General features: G+C 36.7%; 1 protein-coding gene across 1 annotated transcript in view; it reads right to left on the bottom strand.

The window, feature by feature from the left end:
• LOC105467220 (fibrillin 2) overlaps positions 1–17547 on the bottom strand; it is a 275881-nt gene that overhangs the window by 117607 nt on the left and 140727 nt on the right. The window contains exons 9-11 of the mRNA XM_011716704.3: positions 12202–12354; positions 11309–11542; positions 10183–10320 (exon numbers count right to left, since the gene is read on the bottom strand). Of these exons, the coding sequence (XP_011715006.2) occupies positions 10183–10320; positions 11309–11542; positions 12202–12354 (525 nt within the window). The remainder of the gene's footprint in view (positions 1–10182; positions 10321–11308; positions 11543–12201; positions 12355–17547) is intronic.

The following is a 17547-nucleotide window of genomic DNA, read 5'->3' as shown; positions in this document are numbered from 1 at the left end:
TTGTAGCCCTGTACCTAGTTGAAAATGATTGTTTTTTCCAAAACATCGTATTTGGCCCATATTTTCTTTTATAATCATAGTGTACTTAGACTTTTTGGCAAAATTATGATACTAACTCTCTCTATACCTGGCCTCTCATCTATATTGTTTAATGGAAGACCTGAACTCAAATCTGATATCTAGGGTTAAGCTAGTTAATGAAACATATGTATGTTAATATTATGAATAAATAAAATAACCTCAAAATGACTCAATTACCATCCTAAAACCACTCTTCAAAGTTAATAAAACCCCCTTAATTACCAAATCAAACAGATTTTTTTTCCTCACTGCCTTTGATTTTTCTACTGCATTTAACACCTGACACTACTTTTCTCTTGAAAGTGTGCCCTTCCCTAACTTCAGGAATATAATTCTCTCTTTTGCTATCTCTCTAACACTGTGAGCTAGAACAAGGTGCGTCTGAGCTGAGCTAGACTAAGGGCCTTCAATGTGGCTGTTCCATAGGATTCCAGCTGTAGTATTCCTGTTATCTTTTCACTCGTCCTGTTGTTCAGCCTGGGACACAGTATTCATCCTCATGGCTCTAAGGGCCACCTGTGTGTTGTTGACTCCTAAATCTGTAACTCTACCCTGGACATTCCTCTTAGCATTAGAGCTCTATAATTAAATACCCAAGACACCTAAAACTCAGCATGTCCAAGAAAGACTCAATAACTATTTTCTCCCAATCTGTACCTTCCTATACATGTTAACACCACCACTCTATGTCCAGTTTTGCTCAGCCAGAAACTTGTGTATCACTGTAGTTTTCTACTCTTTGACTCCCCACAACTAATCTGTCATCAGATTCCACTGATTAACCTCCCAAGCACTTGTTGAATCCTTTCTTCTATAGTCCTACATCATTATTGTCATAATTTCTTGCCTAGACTTATATAAAAATTTACCAGCTGGCATTATTGTTCCCATTTTTTCATTCCACAATCTTTGCACTAAGAAAATAGGGGACACTTCTGTTCCCAGCCAAGACAGATTTATTCTCCTTCCTCAAATACACAAACAAATGGACAAAGTATAAGAAATCATGATTTTCAAGAAACTTGACGTCAGGCAACAAAAAATATAGATTCCTAAGAGATGGAAAACAAACACAGTGAATATCATGACTATTTCAGCTTATGGCTTTTAGGAGGGTTTTCAGACCATGGTGCAGACAGGGGGAACCCCAGCAGGATGCAGCAAGCCCCTAAGTGGGTGAGTCAGAGCTGAGAGTCCAAAAACAGACCCAATATATAGGAGCAACTGATTTTCAACAACGTGCAAAGGCAATTCAATAGACAGAATGCAGTCTTTTCAACAAAGGGTGATGGTTATTAATATACTACAAAAAATAAACTTCATACAATATTTAAAAACTAATTCAAAATGGGTCATAGGCCTAAAGCTAGATAACTTCTAGAAGCAAACACTGAAGAAAACCCTTGTGACCTTAGATTTGGCAAAGATTTCCTAGACACAACATCAAAAGCATGATCCATAAAACAACAAATTTAATAAATAAAGCTTTGTCAGAGTTACAAATTTCAGCACTTCAAAAGATATGTTACAAGAAGAAAAGGCAAGCCACAGGCTAGGAGAAAACATGTGTAAATCATATATTTGATGAGGACTTATATCCAGAATAAACAAAGAACCCTCCAAACTCAATAAGAAAATAATTTTCAAATGGACCAAGATTTGAACTGACCCTTTACCAAAAAAGTGTCAGATCAAATAAACACATGAAAAGATGGTCAACATTTTTTTATGTGAATCATTAGAGAATGTAAATTAAAACCACAGTGAGAAACCCCTGCATACCTATTACAATGGCTAAAATGGAAAAATCTGACTATACGAAGAGCTGGCTTGGTTATGGAGTAACTGATACTCTCATACACTGCTGCTAGAAATGTAAAATAGTACATTTTGGCAGTTTTGTAAGTAATTAAATATATTCCTCTCACATAATCCAGCCACTCCACGCCTAGATATACACCAAAACTAAAATGCTTATACAAACACTTGTACATGAATGTTCATAAGAGCTTTATCTGTAATAGCTAGAAACTGGAAACAAAGTAAGTGCCCATCAACATGGGAATATATAAATAAACTGTGCTATGTCTCCATACAATATTATTCCACAAAAAAAGGAATAAATGACTTATTCCCATCATAACACAGATGAATCACAGAATAATTATGCTGAGTAAAAGAAATCAGACAAAAGGCATATATGTAACAGTATGATTTCATTTATATAAAATTCTACACAATGCAAACTAATGTACAGTGACTGATCAGAGATTGCCTGGGGACAGGATGGGGGCTGGGAATGGACGAAAGGAGGAGCAAGATGGAGAGATTATAATGGGCAAAAGTAAGCTTTATGAGGCTGATGGATATGTTCATTATCTGATCGTGGTCATGATTTTATTGGTATACACACATCAAAACTTATCAAGCTATATGCTTCAAATGTATACATATGGAGCATGTATTATTACATGGGTGATGAAATAATCTTTACATGAAAAATCTTTACATATATATATATGTCAATTAAACCACAATAAAGCTAGTTTAAAAATCTGCACAACACATCCATCATGATTAACCAAGAAAAAGATATAGCCTTGTCTTCTTGGGCTTACAGACTTTTAGGAGTCACGAAAACCTATGATATAAGGTATTGTTTGAGGAACTCTGTGGCCGTTTTACAGCATATCTTTAAGAGCTTTATTGTCCTCCTTGTCTTTTAGAAATAAGTGCTTAGAATCCCTCTATTCTTCAACACAGGGTACATGGGCTGGAAAAACTTGAGAAAATATTCAAGTGGCACCTGGGGACCAAAAATCTACTTGGAAAAACCAAGGCTCTAGATGAAATTATAGTTGGATTTTTTGACATGGATCCAAAGTTGAGAGTATTAATCCCAGCTGTGACTAGCGTGTGCAAACATGGAGTACATCTTAGGATCAGGACCAACTTCTTTAAGACTTTGAACTAAGCAAGTCTAGCCAGTACACACAGCTTTAATTTTCAAAAATTTTAGAACTCCATATGAAATGGGTTCTTTAGCTATCCCTCAATTGACTCAGAACTCAGCCAGGGAGAAAGATATGTTTTATATATACACATATATATATTTTTTCTTTCCAACTTTTATTTTACATTCAGGGAGTACAAGTGCAGGTTTATTACATGGGAAAATTGCATGTCAACGGGTTTGTTGTGAAGATTATTTCATCACTCATGTAATAAGCCTAGTGCCTGATAAGTTTTTTGATCCTCACCCTCCTCCCACTTTCCACTCTCAAGTAGGCCCCAGTGTCTTTTGTTCCCTTGTGTTCACATGTACTGAATGTTCAGCTCCCACTTACAAATGAGAACATACGGTATTTGGTTTTCTGTTTCTGTGTTAATTCATTTAGAACAATGGCCTCCAACTCCATCCATGTTGCTGCAAAGGACATGGTCTCATTCTTTTTTTATGGCTACATAGTATTCCATGGTGTCTGTGTACCACATTTTCTTTATTCAGTCCACCATTGACGGGCATTTAGGCTGCTTCCATGTCTTTATATCGTGAATAGTGCTGTGATGAACGTATGTGTGCATGTGTCTTTATGGTAGAACATTTTATATTCCTTGGGTATATACCCAGTATTGCTGGGTCGAATGGTAGCTCTGTTTTAAATTCTTTGAGAAATCTCCAAACTGCTTTCCATAGTGGCTGAGCTAATTTACATTCCCACCAGCAGTAGATAAGCATTCCTTTCTTCACAACTTTACCAGCATCTACTTTTTAATAACAGCCATTTTGACTGGTATAATATGGTATCTTATTGTGGTTTTCATTTATATTTCTCTAATGAGAGGTGGTGCTGAGCATTTCATATGCTTTTTGTCTGCACATACGTCTTCTTTTGACAAGTGTCTGCTCATGTCCTTTACCCATTATTTAATGAGGTTTTTTTTGCTTGTTAAGTTACTTATAGCTTCTGGGTATTAGAACACTGTTAGAGGCGTAGTTTGCAAATATTTTCTCCTACTCTGTAGTTTGTTTACTCTGATAGTTTCTTTTGATGTGCAGAAGCTCTTTTCTTTAATTGGGTCTCATTTGTCAATTTTTGTTTTTGCTGCAATTGCTTTTGGAGTCATTGTCATAAAATCTTTGCCAGAGCCTATGTCCAAAATGGCATTTCCTAGGTTTTCATCTAGAATTTTTATCATTTTAGGTTTTACATTTAAGTCTTTAACTGATCTTGAGTTAATTTTTGTATACGATGAAAAGAAGGGATTCAGTTTGAATCTTCTGCATATGCCTAGCCAGCTATTGCAGCACCATTTATTGAATAGGGAGTCCTTTCTTGGTTGCTTGTTTTTGTTGACTTTGTCAAAGATTAAATGGTTGTAGGTATGTGGCCTTATTTCTAGGTTCTCTAACCTGTTCTATTGATCTATATGTCTGTTTTTGTACCAGTAGTAGCATACTGTTTTGGTAGCTGTTGCCTTGTAGTATAGTTTAAAGTCAGGTAGTGTGATGCCTCTAGCTTTATTCTTTTTGCTTAGGATTGATTTGGCTATTCAGGCTGGTTTTTTTGTTTTGTTTTGTTTTGTTCCATATGAATTTTAAAATAGGTTTTTCCTAATTCTGTGAAAAATGTTGATAGTTTGATAGGAATAGCTAGAATCTGTAAATTGCTTTGAGCACTATGGTCATTTTAACAATATCGATTCTTCCTATCCATGAGCATGGAATGTTTTTCCATTTGTGTTGTCTCTGATTTCTTTGTCTCTGAAAGAAATCCGAGATAAAATCTCTCATAAAATACACTTATTGATTTGCACATGCTGAACTCACCTTGCATCCTAGGGATAAAGCTTACTTGATTGTGACGAATTAGTTTTTTGATGTGCTGCTGGATTCTGTTTTCTAGCATTTTGTTGAGGACTTTTGCATCTATGTTCATCAAGGATATTGGCCTAAAGTTTTCTCCTTTTTTGTTGTATCTCTGCCAGGTTTTGGTATAAGAATAATTCAGCCTTCATAGAATGAGTTAGGAAAGAGTCCCTCCTCTTCAAGTTTTTGGAATAGTTTCAATAGGAATGATACCAGTTCTTCTTTATTCATCTGGTGGAATTTGTCTGTGAATCCTTCTGGTCCCGTGCTTTTTCTGGTTGGTAGGCTTTTCATTACAGATTCAATTTCAAAACTCATTATTTGTCTGTTCAGGGATTCAATTTCTTCCTGACTCAATCTTGGGAGATGTTATGCTTCCAGGAATTTATAATTTCTTTAAGTTTTCTAGTTAGTGTGTACAGAGGTATTTTTAAGATTTTCTAGTTTGTGTGCATAGAGGTGTCTCTGAGGATTTTGGTATTTCTTTGGGGTTGCTGGTAATGTCCCCTTTGTCATTTCAGATTGTGTTTATCTCGATCTTTTCTCTTTTATTCTTTATTAGTCTAGATAGCAGTCTATCAATCTTATTTATTCTCTTAAAGACCCAACTTTAGGTTTTATTGATGCTTTGAATGTTTTTTCACATCTCAACTTCATTCGGTTCAGCTCTGAATTTGTTTATTTCTTTTCTTTTGTTAGCTCTGGGGTTGGTTTGCTCTAATTTTTCTAGTTCCTCCAGGTGTGAGGTTAAGTTGTTAATTTAAGATCTTTCTAACTTTTTGATGTGGGATTTTAGTGCTATAAACTTTACTCTTAACACTGCTTTAGCTGTGTCCTAGAGAGTCTGTTATGTTGCATCTTTGCTTTTATTAGTTATTAAATATCTTATTATGCTGTGGTCTGAGAGTTTGGTTGGTATAATTTCACTTTTCTTTAATGTATTGAGTGTGTGGTTAATCTAGAGTATGTACTGTATTACAGATGAGAAGAATGTATATTTTGTTGTTGTTGGGTGGACTGTTCTGTAGATATCTGTTAAGTCCATTCGGCCAAGTGTTGAGTTTAAGTCTTGAATATCTTTGTTAGTTTCCTGCCTTAATGATCTGTCTAATACTGTCAGTGGGGTGTTAAAGCCTCCCGCTCTTATTGTGTTGTTATCTACATCTCTTTGTAGGTCTCTAAAAACTTGTTTTATGAATCTGGATGCTCCAGTGTTGGCTGCATGTATGTTTAGGATAGGGAAATCTTTTGTTGCATTGAACCTTTATTATTATGTAATGGCCCTCTTTGTCTTTTTTTGATCATTGTTGGTTTCAAGTCTGTTTTGTCTTAAATTAGAATAGCAAAACTCCCACTGTTTTTGTTTTCCATTTGCTTGGTAGCTTTTTCTCCATCCATTTACTTTGAGTCTATGGATGTCACTGCATGTGAGATGGGTCTCTTGAAGACAGCGTATAGTTGAATCTTGTTTCTTTATCTATCTTGCTGCTCTGTGCCTTTTCAGTGGGGCATTTAGCCTGCTCATTTCCAATGATAATATTGGTATATGCTGATTTGATCCTGTCATTGCGTTTTGCAGGTTGTTATGCAGATTTGATCGTGTAGTTGCTTTACAGTGTCAATGGTCTATGTACTTAAGTCTGTTTTTCTGGTGGCTGATAACAGTCTTTCATTTCTATGTTTAACACTTCCTCAAGGACCTCTTGATAAGGCAGGTCTGGTGGCAAATTCCTTCAACATTTGCTTGTCTGAACAATATTTTATTTTCCCTTCATGTATGAAGCTTGTTTGGCTGAATATAAAATTCTTGGTTGGGATTTTTCTTTAAGAATGCTGAATATAGGCACCAAACTCTTCTGGCTTGTAGGGTTCCTGTTGAAAGGTCCACTGTTATCCCGATGGGGTTCCCTTTGTAGGTGAACTGCTTCTTTTCTTTAGCTGCCTTTAAAAATTTTTTATTTCTTGTTGACCTTGGAGAATCTGATGATTGTATGACTTGAAGTTTGTCATCTTGTATAGTATTTCACAGGGGTACTCCAGGCTTCCTGAATTTGAATGTTGACTTCTCTAGCAAGGTTGGAGAATTTTTCGTGGGCAGTATCCTCAAATATGTTTTCCAAGTTGCTTGCTCTTTCTCCTCTGTTTCAGGGATGCCAATGAGTTGTAAGTTTGGTTTCTTTACATAATCTCATATTTCTCAGGGGTTTTGTTCAATCTTTCTAATTATTTTTTCTTTATTTTCATCTGACTGAGTTGATTAAAGAACAGTCTTTGAGCTCTGAGATTCTTTCCTCAGCCTGGTCTATTTTGCTGTTAATATTTCTGATTGTATTATGAAATTCTTGTAGTGAGTTTTTCAGCTCTATCAGATGAGTCTGCTTCTTTCTTAAGAACATGCCAGTGGTCATGGGGTGATGAGGACTATGTGCACGTGTGTCAGCAAAGCAGTGGGGGAAGGCTGTGGACAAGTGCATGCCAACAAAGTTGTGGGGAGAGGCTGCAGGTGGTAGAATGTTGGCAGAGGCCCATCTGCTGAAGTTCTCCAGTGGTTAGGCAGGGTTTGCTGGCAAAGGAGCTATGGAGGTGACCCCTGGGAAGAGCCCCAGATGGGCATCTAAGGCTGTGCTCCAAGTGGACAAAGCCATGCAGGGACACGGGAGACTGGCAGATGGGGGCACTCAGATCAGACTGGCCCTGTCCCATGGGCAAGACTGCTCTGCTCTGTCCAGGTCCAATAGCCAACCAAGGCCAAAGCCCCATAAAGGAGGATGGCAAGCCTTGGGGTATGGGCATCATAGCCACTCTGGTGCCAATCCTCTGGGCTCTGCACAGGCTGGAATCCTGTCCCTGCCACCTATCCAATCAGCTCTCCCTATCAGCTCAAATATCCATGGAGGTTGTGGGATCTCCTGCACGTAAGATTCCAGAGACCCCTGCTAAGAGTGGGCCACTCCTCACCTATTTAACTCACTCCTTCCCCAGGATCTGCTCGGGGTCAGGAAGAGTCCCGGTGCTTGGCATCCCCGTGAAGGCTTCCTAGTTTCCTCCTACTTCAGTCCCAGTCTGTGTACTCCTTCCATACACTCTTAATGCCTTCCTTCTGAAGATCCTCTCAGAGTATGCCAGTCTTCTTAATGGTCTGATCTGTCAGTAGGAAATGCTCTTCCTGGCTATGTCTACTCAGCCATCTTGGCCCTTCTCTATTGAGTTTTTTTTTTTTTTTTTTTTTTTTTTTTTAACTCCATGGGGAAATTCCTTATCCTTCACAGACACTAAGGTAATCCCTAACTACTGTAGATCCTGCTGATAGATTGGATGCTCCTGATGGTCTCTTTTTTCACCACATTGCTAGCATACAGATCATGGTTACTGAGCACAAATCAATTTAAATGGCATTTAAGGAATCAGAACTTCCAAGCCCACCATTACCAACTCTCTCACTGCTAAACTTTTTGTATATGACCTACAAGAAAGTTGGGGACTCTTTATAGCAGCTGTTCTCAAGGTGTGGCCTCTGGGAGACCATTGAGATCCTTTCAGAGTGAGTTTGATTCAAAACTATTTTCACAATCATATTAAGATGCTATTTACTTTTTTTTTTTTTTTAAATCATGTTAACACTTGCTCCGATGGCACAAGAGTAATGATGGTTGCTTAGCGCAGATTAAGGCAATGGCACCAAACTGTCCTAGCAGTCAACGCCATGAACTCACAGGGTATTTGAAAAAGCCATTTTCACTGAAGAATATAATTGGCGAAGCCATAAAATTAATAATAATCTTGGCCCTTGAATATACATTTTTAAAATATTTCTGTGACAAAATGTGCATTATACATTGTTGCTGACTGAAGCACCATGAGTGCACGTCTCAAGGAAAAGTTTCTGTGTAGTTGTGAGTTGTGCACTCCATTAGCAGCTTTTTCTGCAGAATACTATTTTTACTTGAAGAATGACTGACAAATTATAGCTATTCAGGGTTATTAATCTGGCAGACATTTTTTTGAAAATAATGCAGTGAGCCTGTCACTTTAAGAAAAGCCACAGACTGTATATTTGATGCTAATGTTAAAAATCCAAGCTTAAAAATAACATAATTCAGAAAGATTATTCAACACTGTATGCTTGATAGTTTCCCAGCAATTTGAAGGCATTTGTATGAGTCTGATGGTGATATTTTCAAATATGATTTTTTGATCATACATAGTAAAATATGTCAACTTTGGAAAGATGTGCATAATACGGTACATCAACATATTTCAAATGACTAATGCATGTTACAAAATCCATTCAAAGCTTTAGACAAACCAATGGACTTTATGTAACAGAGTACAAAAAGTGTACTAATATGGTTTCAGATTCTACATGGTTAACTAAACTTTAAGAATTACTCCTTATAAGTTTTAGTGCAATATCAAAGAATAATCACAATTATCTGAAAAGTCTATGTGATATTCCTCTTCTTTTCCATCTATGTATCTGTTTGAGGATAGATTTTCATTCCTCAACAAAACAAAACAAAACATCACCACAACTTAAATACAGAAGCAGCTATGAGAATCCAACTGGCTTCTATTAAGGCAGACATCAAAAAGGTTTGCAAAAATGTAAAACGACGACACTTGTTTCCGCACATTTTGTTTTCAAAACTGTAGTTTTTCACAAAAGTGTTACTTATATTAACATGCAATGGATTCATTGTTGTTATTTTTGAATAAGTCAATAAATGTCTTAATATTTTCATCTTTAATTTCTAATTAGGTTATTATCAAAGTAGAGATAATCAATGATTTTAAGAGTTTAAATGGGTCTGAGATCAACGTATTTGAAAACTACTGCCCTGACGTATCAGATTTTAGTCCATTGGTGTCTTGTCATCTTTTAAAAATGGATTCATGCTCGATGAATTGTTTTCAAAATATATTCATTGTTATATAGATTTCTTTTTATTTTTAGTTTATATTAAGAGTAAGCAATTCTAAAGCAGAAGGAAAGGGAGAGTCAGAGACAGAAATCACAATATTTAGGACTTAAAAGGGTAGGAAATTCTTGAACTGATCTAGCTCAGCGTAGGTTAAGGGGGCACACTGAATAGCATACACACAGAAGAGACAGTTTGGAAATTAGCTTTATTTCAAGACACTTAAAAAAATCATATTCACTCCAATTTGATCCTGTAATCTAATAGCTACTAAAAAAACTAAGAAGGATTATTAAAGAATCACAAACTTACCTATACAATCTCCATTTGCATCCTGCTTATAACCCATGTTGCATTCACATCGGTAGCTTGAGACAGTAGGTATACAGCGTCCATTTAAACAAAGGTTAGCATGATGCTTACAGATATCTATTGTCTGGTTCAGAATTGCTATGGAAAATTAAAGCACAATTATATTTAATCATTACAACATGCATTACTTTTCTGAATTGATTTTTAAAGGACATTTAATAGTAAATTAATTATGTGTATATCATAAGCTCATGTTATTTTATATTTTATTAAAACTTTAATGTGAAGAATCTAAAAAATATTACTGAGACACATGCTTGCAACTTGTATTTGTTAAGTGACAGATCTGAAAATACTGCCCATAAGGATGTCTTTTTAAAATTACAGGTATGTTCTACCATACACTTGAGTGCTTTCCATTTCTCCTTTGTAACTCTGCTGAATATTCAGACATAGCAAATTGGCAATATGCCAAAAAGAATAAACATAACACTGTAGGACATCCTTAAATATTATTAGCAAAAGGGTGCTTTTAAAAAGAATGAAGTTAAATGTCAAGTACACAAATGCCAACTCTGGTCTGAAGCCCACGGTTTTCAATTTCTTAAGCAATTTCACAAAAAAGGGTGAGGAAAGGAAAGATATGTACATTACAATATTTGGATCGGCACAGAGCAAGACATTCAGTTTATCTCAGTTGAGAAATGGTTCTGGAAAATAAGTCAAGGAGTGAATGAACAGGGCAGCTTTAAATAGCCAAATGAAATTCACTGGAACCAAAAACATGCTTTTTGGTGGTGTCAACTGGACTGGAGTATTACTGGGCTCTCATATGTATTTTCAAAGACATGGGTCACACATTCTTTTCTCTAATTTAACAGAAAGTTTACAGAACAGAAAAGTAACATTTTCCTATTACATTTTCCCAAATTTAGTATTACTACGTATCAGACCCTGAAATAGGTTTCCCTCTGTCTCTCTCTCTCTCTCTCTCACACACACAAACACATACACACACGTGCAAGTATGTCCACACAACCCTTCTGAAAGATTAAAATTATGTTAGATATTATAATATCACTTGAGGCAGCAAACTAAAGAGTCCACAGGAAAACTGACCACTTACTTAGTCCAGTGATGATAGGTCCCTGTCCCCCGGCCCCCACGCCGGCTCCCCCAACGCCAGGAGAAAAGCCATTGCCTCCAGGGATGGGGATGAAGCCTGTCCCTCCTGGGCCATAGCCATTGCCATTGCCACTTGGGGCAAAGCCATTTCCCCCAGTGCCTCCAGGTCTGGAACCAGCACTCCCTGGAATCCCTCCCATTGGAAGGCCATCCATGCAAAGTCTGCGATATTCCTCTAGAAGAAAAGAAACTTGACGTTAAGCACAGGTGAATGTCTTTCTGCATAACAAAAGCAAAGATATTTGAGCTCTGGGTGAAAGATCAGGAGGTTTAAAAACTGAATTGAAATACTAACATTCAAAATAATTTAAAAAACAACACTTGGACAAAAATAAGTCAAACAGCTTCCAGGTATTTGTCTGATGTCACTATATTAGGTATTATCAAAACTGATCGTAAATAACAATGCTATCTCATTCCCCACAAAAACACTCAAGTCATATTGAAAACACACAAAGGAAGACAAATATGACTTGACTTCAAGGAAAAGAGCAAAATATATACATATATATTTTTGAGACAGGGTCTCACTCTGTCACATAGGCTGGAGTGCAGTGACATGACCATGGATGGCTGTAGCCTCAACTGCCCAAGCTCATGTGATTCTCCCACCTAAGCCCTGCAAGTATCTGGGATTACAGGCATGCACCACCATGCCCGGCTAATTTTTGTATGTTTTGTAGAGATGAGATTTTGCCATGTTGCCCAGGCTGGTCTTGAACTTCTGGACTCAAGCGATCCACCTGCCTTGGCCTCCCAGAGCGCAAAATACATTACTGTTACTAATTTTCCTAACAGTGTCTGTGCCAAGGAGACTGACAGCCAGCCACATACCAGAACCTCTGACAGGACAGGCTTCAGGAATGGTTCCAATGCCCCAGCAGCGGCCAGGCTCACAGCAGCACTGCATTTTCGTCATTCTCCCTGGGAGCTCTTGTGCACAGCGACCATTCACCAGGCCCGAGAAACACATGCCTGTTCTCTGATCTGTGCATGTAAAAATAAAACAGAAGACATGGCAGAATTACCTCAGGTTCTTACAACAATCACTGCACATGAGATGAATGTAGGTGAAGTGACTCATACTACTTAATCTCTATTATCTATTCCTTTCTTCACTCTCTTAATTTCTGTCCATTTATTCCTTCCTTTGCTCATTTGGCCAGCAAACATTGATTGAGCCAGGGACAGAACAAGGAAAGAGGTGGAGCAGATGGGAGGACAGACCACAGTAAGAGCTAAAGTTGGGCAATTCTGAAGCTTGAAGGAAAGCAACCACCCAGTCCCAATCCTCAGCCTGGAGATGCCCACTGTCTTATGTCACTGTGATATTGTGGCTGTCTGTAATGCAGCAATATCTGACTGATGATTTTATACAAGTTGATCAGAAGCAACATGAAACAGTGACATTTGAGAAGGCAGCTGACTAAAATGAGGGCATGAGCCATAGAAGTATCTGAGGAAAGAGCAGCTTCTGAGGAAGAAGAGAATGTGCTTCATGTGTGTGAAGAACGATGGGCCACTAAGACTAGGGAACAGCATGCGGAAAGGAAAGTGCAAGAGCATGAGCTCAGAGAGACAGCAGAGGCTAGCACGGATGGTCCTATAGGCCATTAGGAAAGGACCTTGGGATTTCATTTGGATTTTGAGTGGAGGGTTTGGAGATTTCCTGGATGGTTACAATGAGAGAAGACAATGGTTTACATTTTCAAGAAGATCTCTTTGGCTGCTATGAGAACTGACTGTAGTGAGAGCACAGAGAACAGTAAGGAGGACACTAAAGACATTCAGGTGAGAGACGATGGTGGCTTTGATGAGGGTGGCAGCAGTGGAGATGATGAGGCTGAGCAGAGGGCAGACATGTTTTGAAGGTACAGCCAATAGGAACTTGCTTGGGTGTGGGGTACAGAAGAAAGAGAGTCTTAGTCATTTCCTAAGTTTTTGACTTATACAGCTGAAATGGGGATGGCGAGGGAAGAAACAGGATTAGAGAACACAAGACAAGGCTCCTCTTTAAAACATGTTACATTTGGAATGTTAAATAAATGAGCCTGGAATGAAGCAGCATAGTCACGCTGAACATACATATCTGTGAATTGTCAGTGTATATATGTCATTCTAAGCCAGAGGTGGATGAGACAGTTTCAAGAACTAGGGAAAACTGATTGTGCCAAACTAGGTATTGAGAGGCAAAATAAGGTGACCATTCAGAGGTACGCACAGTTTGGCAGGGCTACTATGGTAAAGAGTCTGTGCATTATCCAGTAGGATTTGATGTAAGGAAGTGACATGATCAAATACGACTATAATAATGTCACTCTGACAGCAGGATACACAATGGATCAAAATGATCAGATAAAGCCTAGAAGACAGGTTTGATGATTGCAAAAGACTGCATAAAATGCAAAGTTACATAGGGATAAATTATCAATATCATCTGTAAACTCTACAGGTTTTAACTGAAACTGCCTTTACAGTAACCAATGGAAAAACATGTGAGCTTAATTAACAACGTATTATTCAACCCTATCAAGATGCTTTCAAAGTTGTTTTGTCTATGGTCACAAGAAGAAAGATGTACCACAGCAATCAGGATCTGCATATCAATAATGAAGATGAAACTGTTAATTGCTTAGAATTCCATTAACAGGTAAAGTTAAAATTTTTAGCACTGGATACAGAGTTTAAAGTAAGCACATTATGTCCTCTAATGGCCCATATATAGCATGCCTCAGGTCGCTTTTAAACTATCATAAAATAATTGAATTACCTTTAATATACTCTGTATAAGAATGGAACAGTTCCTTCTATTTCTCCCCCAAAGTCCCAGTATGACCCAAAACCGAGCATTAAATGTGATGTATGCACACATACTTAAAGGCACTGCAGAAATTTCAAAAACTTGAGTTGGATTTGGACAGGCTGTCATTAGGAATAATTTCACAGCTAAGTTTCTATTCCTAAGAATAATCAAAGGAAACAGTTTTTGGAATATTCATTTTATGAACCCAAAGTATCATACACTACCCCCTCAAGACCAGGATGTAAATTAAGATAAGAAAGTTCCAAACTCTTAACAACAACCACTAACATTATAAAACACAATCAGTCCTACAAGTTAGGATGAATATATTTATCTCTTCAAGGCTTCTACAAGAAGGAGGTTGTAATATAGAATTTGAAAACAAAACAAAACAAAACCCTAGCCTTGAGTCAAGAGTCCTAGTTTTACATTCAAATATTATTAATTGTTTGATTTTCAACCATATTTAACTCTTCTTCTGTACAGAACATGGTTGGTGGGAGAATGAAATAAAACAACATATGCTCTGTTTCTTGCGGCTTTCATGGTGAATCAGCTACTCTGAATGTTCCTCTCAATTAAAATATCCTGGATAAAATGTGAAAAAATACTGAATAATACATCATCCAGCTCGCATGGAATGAAGGATAAAACAGAGTCCCCAAATGAGGTGAAATGAGAATCTTAGGAGGTATCTGAACAACTAATTGCACCTTTAGGCTACTTTTAAACTCTGGAGACGGTGAATTTCAACTCTGATAGTTTCACAGGGCCCAGGGCATAAGATATAAAAAGCCAAGATTCCACTCTCCCCAATACATAACAGAAAACTCCCTCGTAAGGTAGGGTTCCAAAGAGCCATATCCTTAGTTTCAGGATATAGTATATGGATAAGGTAATGGAGGCAACTAAGAAACTTGCTTGTCTCTACTTTGATGCTGTGTGGAGGAAAAAGAAAGATCTCTCCTAAGAATCAGTAACCACAAGGTCTTCCTCACATCAATAGCTTTGATGGCTCAATTCATAGTAGGTTTTTTGGTCTGAAGAACTTCAAAGGAAGAATATAGAGGTTTTCAGGTAGAGATACTCCAAGCAACTCACAAAAGCCAACACAATTAGAGGACTTAATATTAATGAAAAGTCTCAAAAAATTCTCATAAAGTTCCAAGAAAAAAAGAGCTGCTAACAGGAAAATACACTATAACACACTAAGAAACAAAAACTAGTTAAGTAACCAGCATAGTTTTGATATTGAAATGGTCAGACCAATTCTGTCAATTATTATTTTAAATTATTAATAATTAAATATTAATTAATAACAGTTATATTTAATAGGTTTAAAGCAATTCAAGTCCAAAGATATGAACAAGAGGAAAAGGTCCATAAACAATGAATAGGAACAGACTTAGAAGAGCTCAAACTTCTATAAATGAAATGAAGTATCTGATGAATATATTACACAAGTGTATTGCACATGGATAAAGAGAGAATTACTAAGTTGGCAGATACAAATGAATATATTATTTTCAATTAGCATATAGAGACAAAGAATTTGAAATATTAAAAAGAGGTCAAGAAATATGAAGGTGAGAATGAAAAGCTAATTAGATGTACACCTGTGTACATCTCATATGCTTTGTCTGTATCCCCACCCAAATCTCATCTTGAATTCCCACATGTTGTGAGAGGGACCTGGTGGGAGGTAATTGAATGATGGGGGCAGGTCTTTCCTGTGCTGTTCTTGTGATAGTGAATAAGTCTCAAGAGATCTGATGGTTTTAAAAACGGGAGTTTCCCTGCACAAGCTCTTCTCTTGTCCGCCACCACGTGAGTCATGCCTTTCACCCTGCATCATGATTGTGAGGCCTCCCCAGCCAAGTGGGACTGTAAGTCCAATAAACCTCTTTCTTCTGTAAATTGCCCAGTCTCAGGTATGTCTTTATCAGCAGCATGAAAACAGACTAATACAACATCTAATAAGAGTACTAGGAAGAGTAATAAGCAGAATGGGAAAGAAGCAGTATTTAATGGATACTTAGAACTTTCTAGCAATGTGGTAAAACCTCAGATTTAAGAAGTCCAATACATTCAAAGTAGGATAAATAGAGATCCACAATTAGACATACCACTGTGAAACTGCAGAACTAAAAAAGTAAAGATCTTAAAAATAGGTGGAAAAACAAGACAGATCACCTGCTAAGAAATGGCTGACTTCTTAACAGCACCAATGGATGCCAGAACACAATGAAATAATATCTTAGTATACTCTGATAAAATAACTGTCAACTGAAAATTCTGTACTGTGATAAATCATGTTTTCAGGGGGCAAATTACGGTCATTTTCAAGAAAACAAAACCAGAGTTTTCTACCAAGAGTTTTTTGATAAAGAAAATGTTGAAAGAGGTACTTCAGGCAAAAGAAAAAAGATCCCAATGGAAGGTTTGAGATATAGGAAGAAATGATGAGCAAAAAAATATTAAAATTTTTAATATTTTGTATGGGTAAATATAAGTAAGTACTAACATATTAAACAATAATGATTAAGTTGTCACATATAGGGAATGGCAATATACTAGATTTTTAAAAGTTGTGAGGGGAAGATCAAAGTTTAATCACTTAAATATTCTTTTATTGTTTATATATAGGTAAACATATAGGTTAATTTTAGACTTTAAATATGCATCTTAAAACAGCTAGGATAGCCACTGAAGCCACAGAAATAAAGTATATAACTTCTTAACAAATAGGAGAAAGAGAATCGAGTTCACGGCAGCAGGTCGGGGGATCCTGAATAAATCTAAAAGAAACCAAGAAAGGAGAAAATATACAAAAAAAGCAAGATAAATAGGAAGCACAATGACTATGGTAAAAATAAAAACAAATATATCAGTACTATAATAAATACACATGGATTTAAATCTCAGTTGAAAAGACAAAGATTTACAGACTGTAAAAATAAAACAACAAATAGATACAGACTGTTTAAAAGAAATGCATTAAAAACATAAGGAAGAGGAAAGATTGAGAGGAAAAATACATAGTAGGTATATACTTACCGCTTTTGATACCACTCACAAAATGTGATACAAAATAAACCCAAAGAAAATAGTTAGAAATAGACCAAGAATAAAGAAAAAATTAGAGTCAATACATAATTTTAAAATGGTTCAATTCACCAGGAAAATATGACAGATACTTTTAAACATTTATCACCTATAGCATAGCATCAAGCTATGTAAAATAAAAATTTACAAGACTACATGGAGAAACTGAGAAATCTACCTCCATAGTGGAAAATTTACATGACTTTTTCGGTAATAGATATAGTAGACAAAATTCTGTAGGTACAAAGAAAAATTGAATAGTACAATTAAGT

Source organism: Macaca nemestrina, chromosome 6 (assembly GCF_043159975.1).
Source record: "Macaca nemestrina isolate mMacNem1 chromosome 6, mMacNem.hap1, whole genome shotgun sequence".
NCBI classification, from domain to species: Eukaryota; Metazoa; Chordata; class Mammalia; order Primates; family Cercopithecidae; genus Macaca; species Macaca nemestrina.
This window is presented reverse-complemented; position numbering and strand designations above follow the sequence as displayed.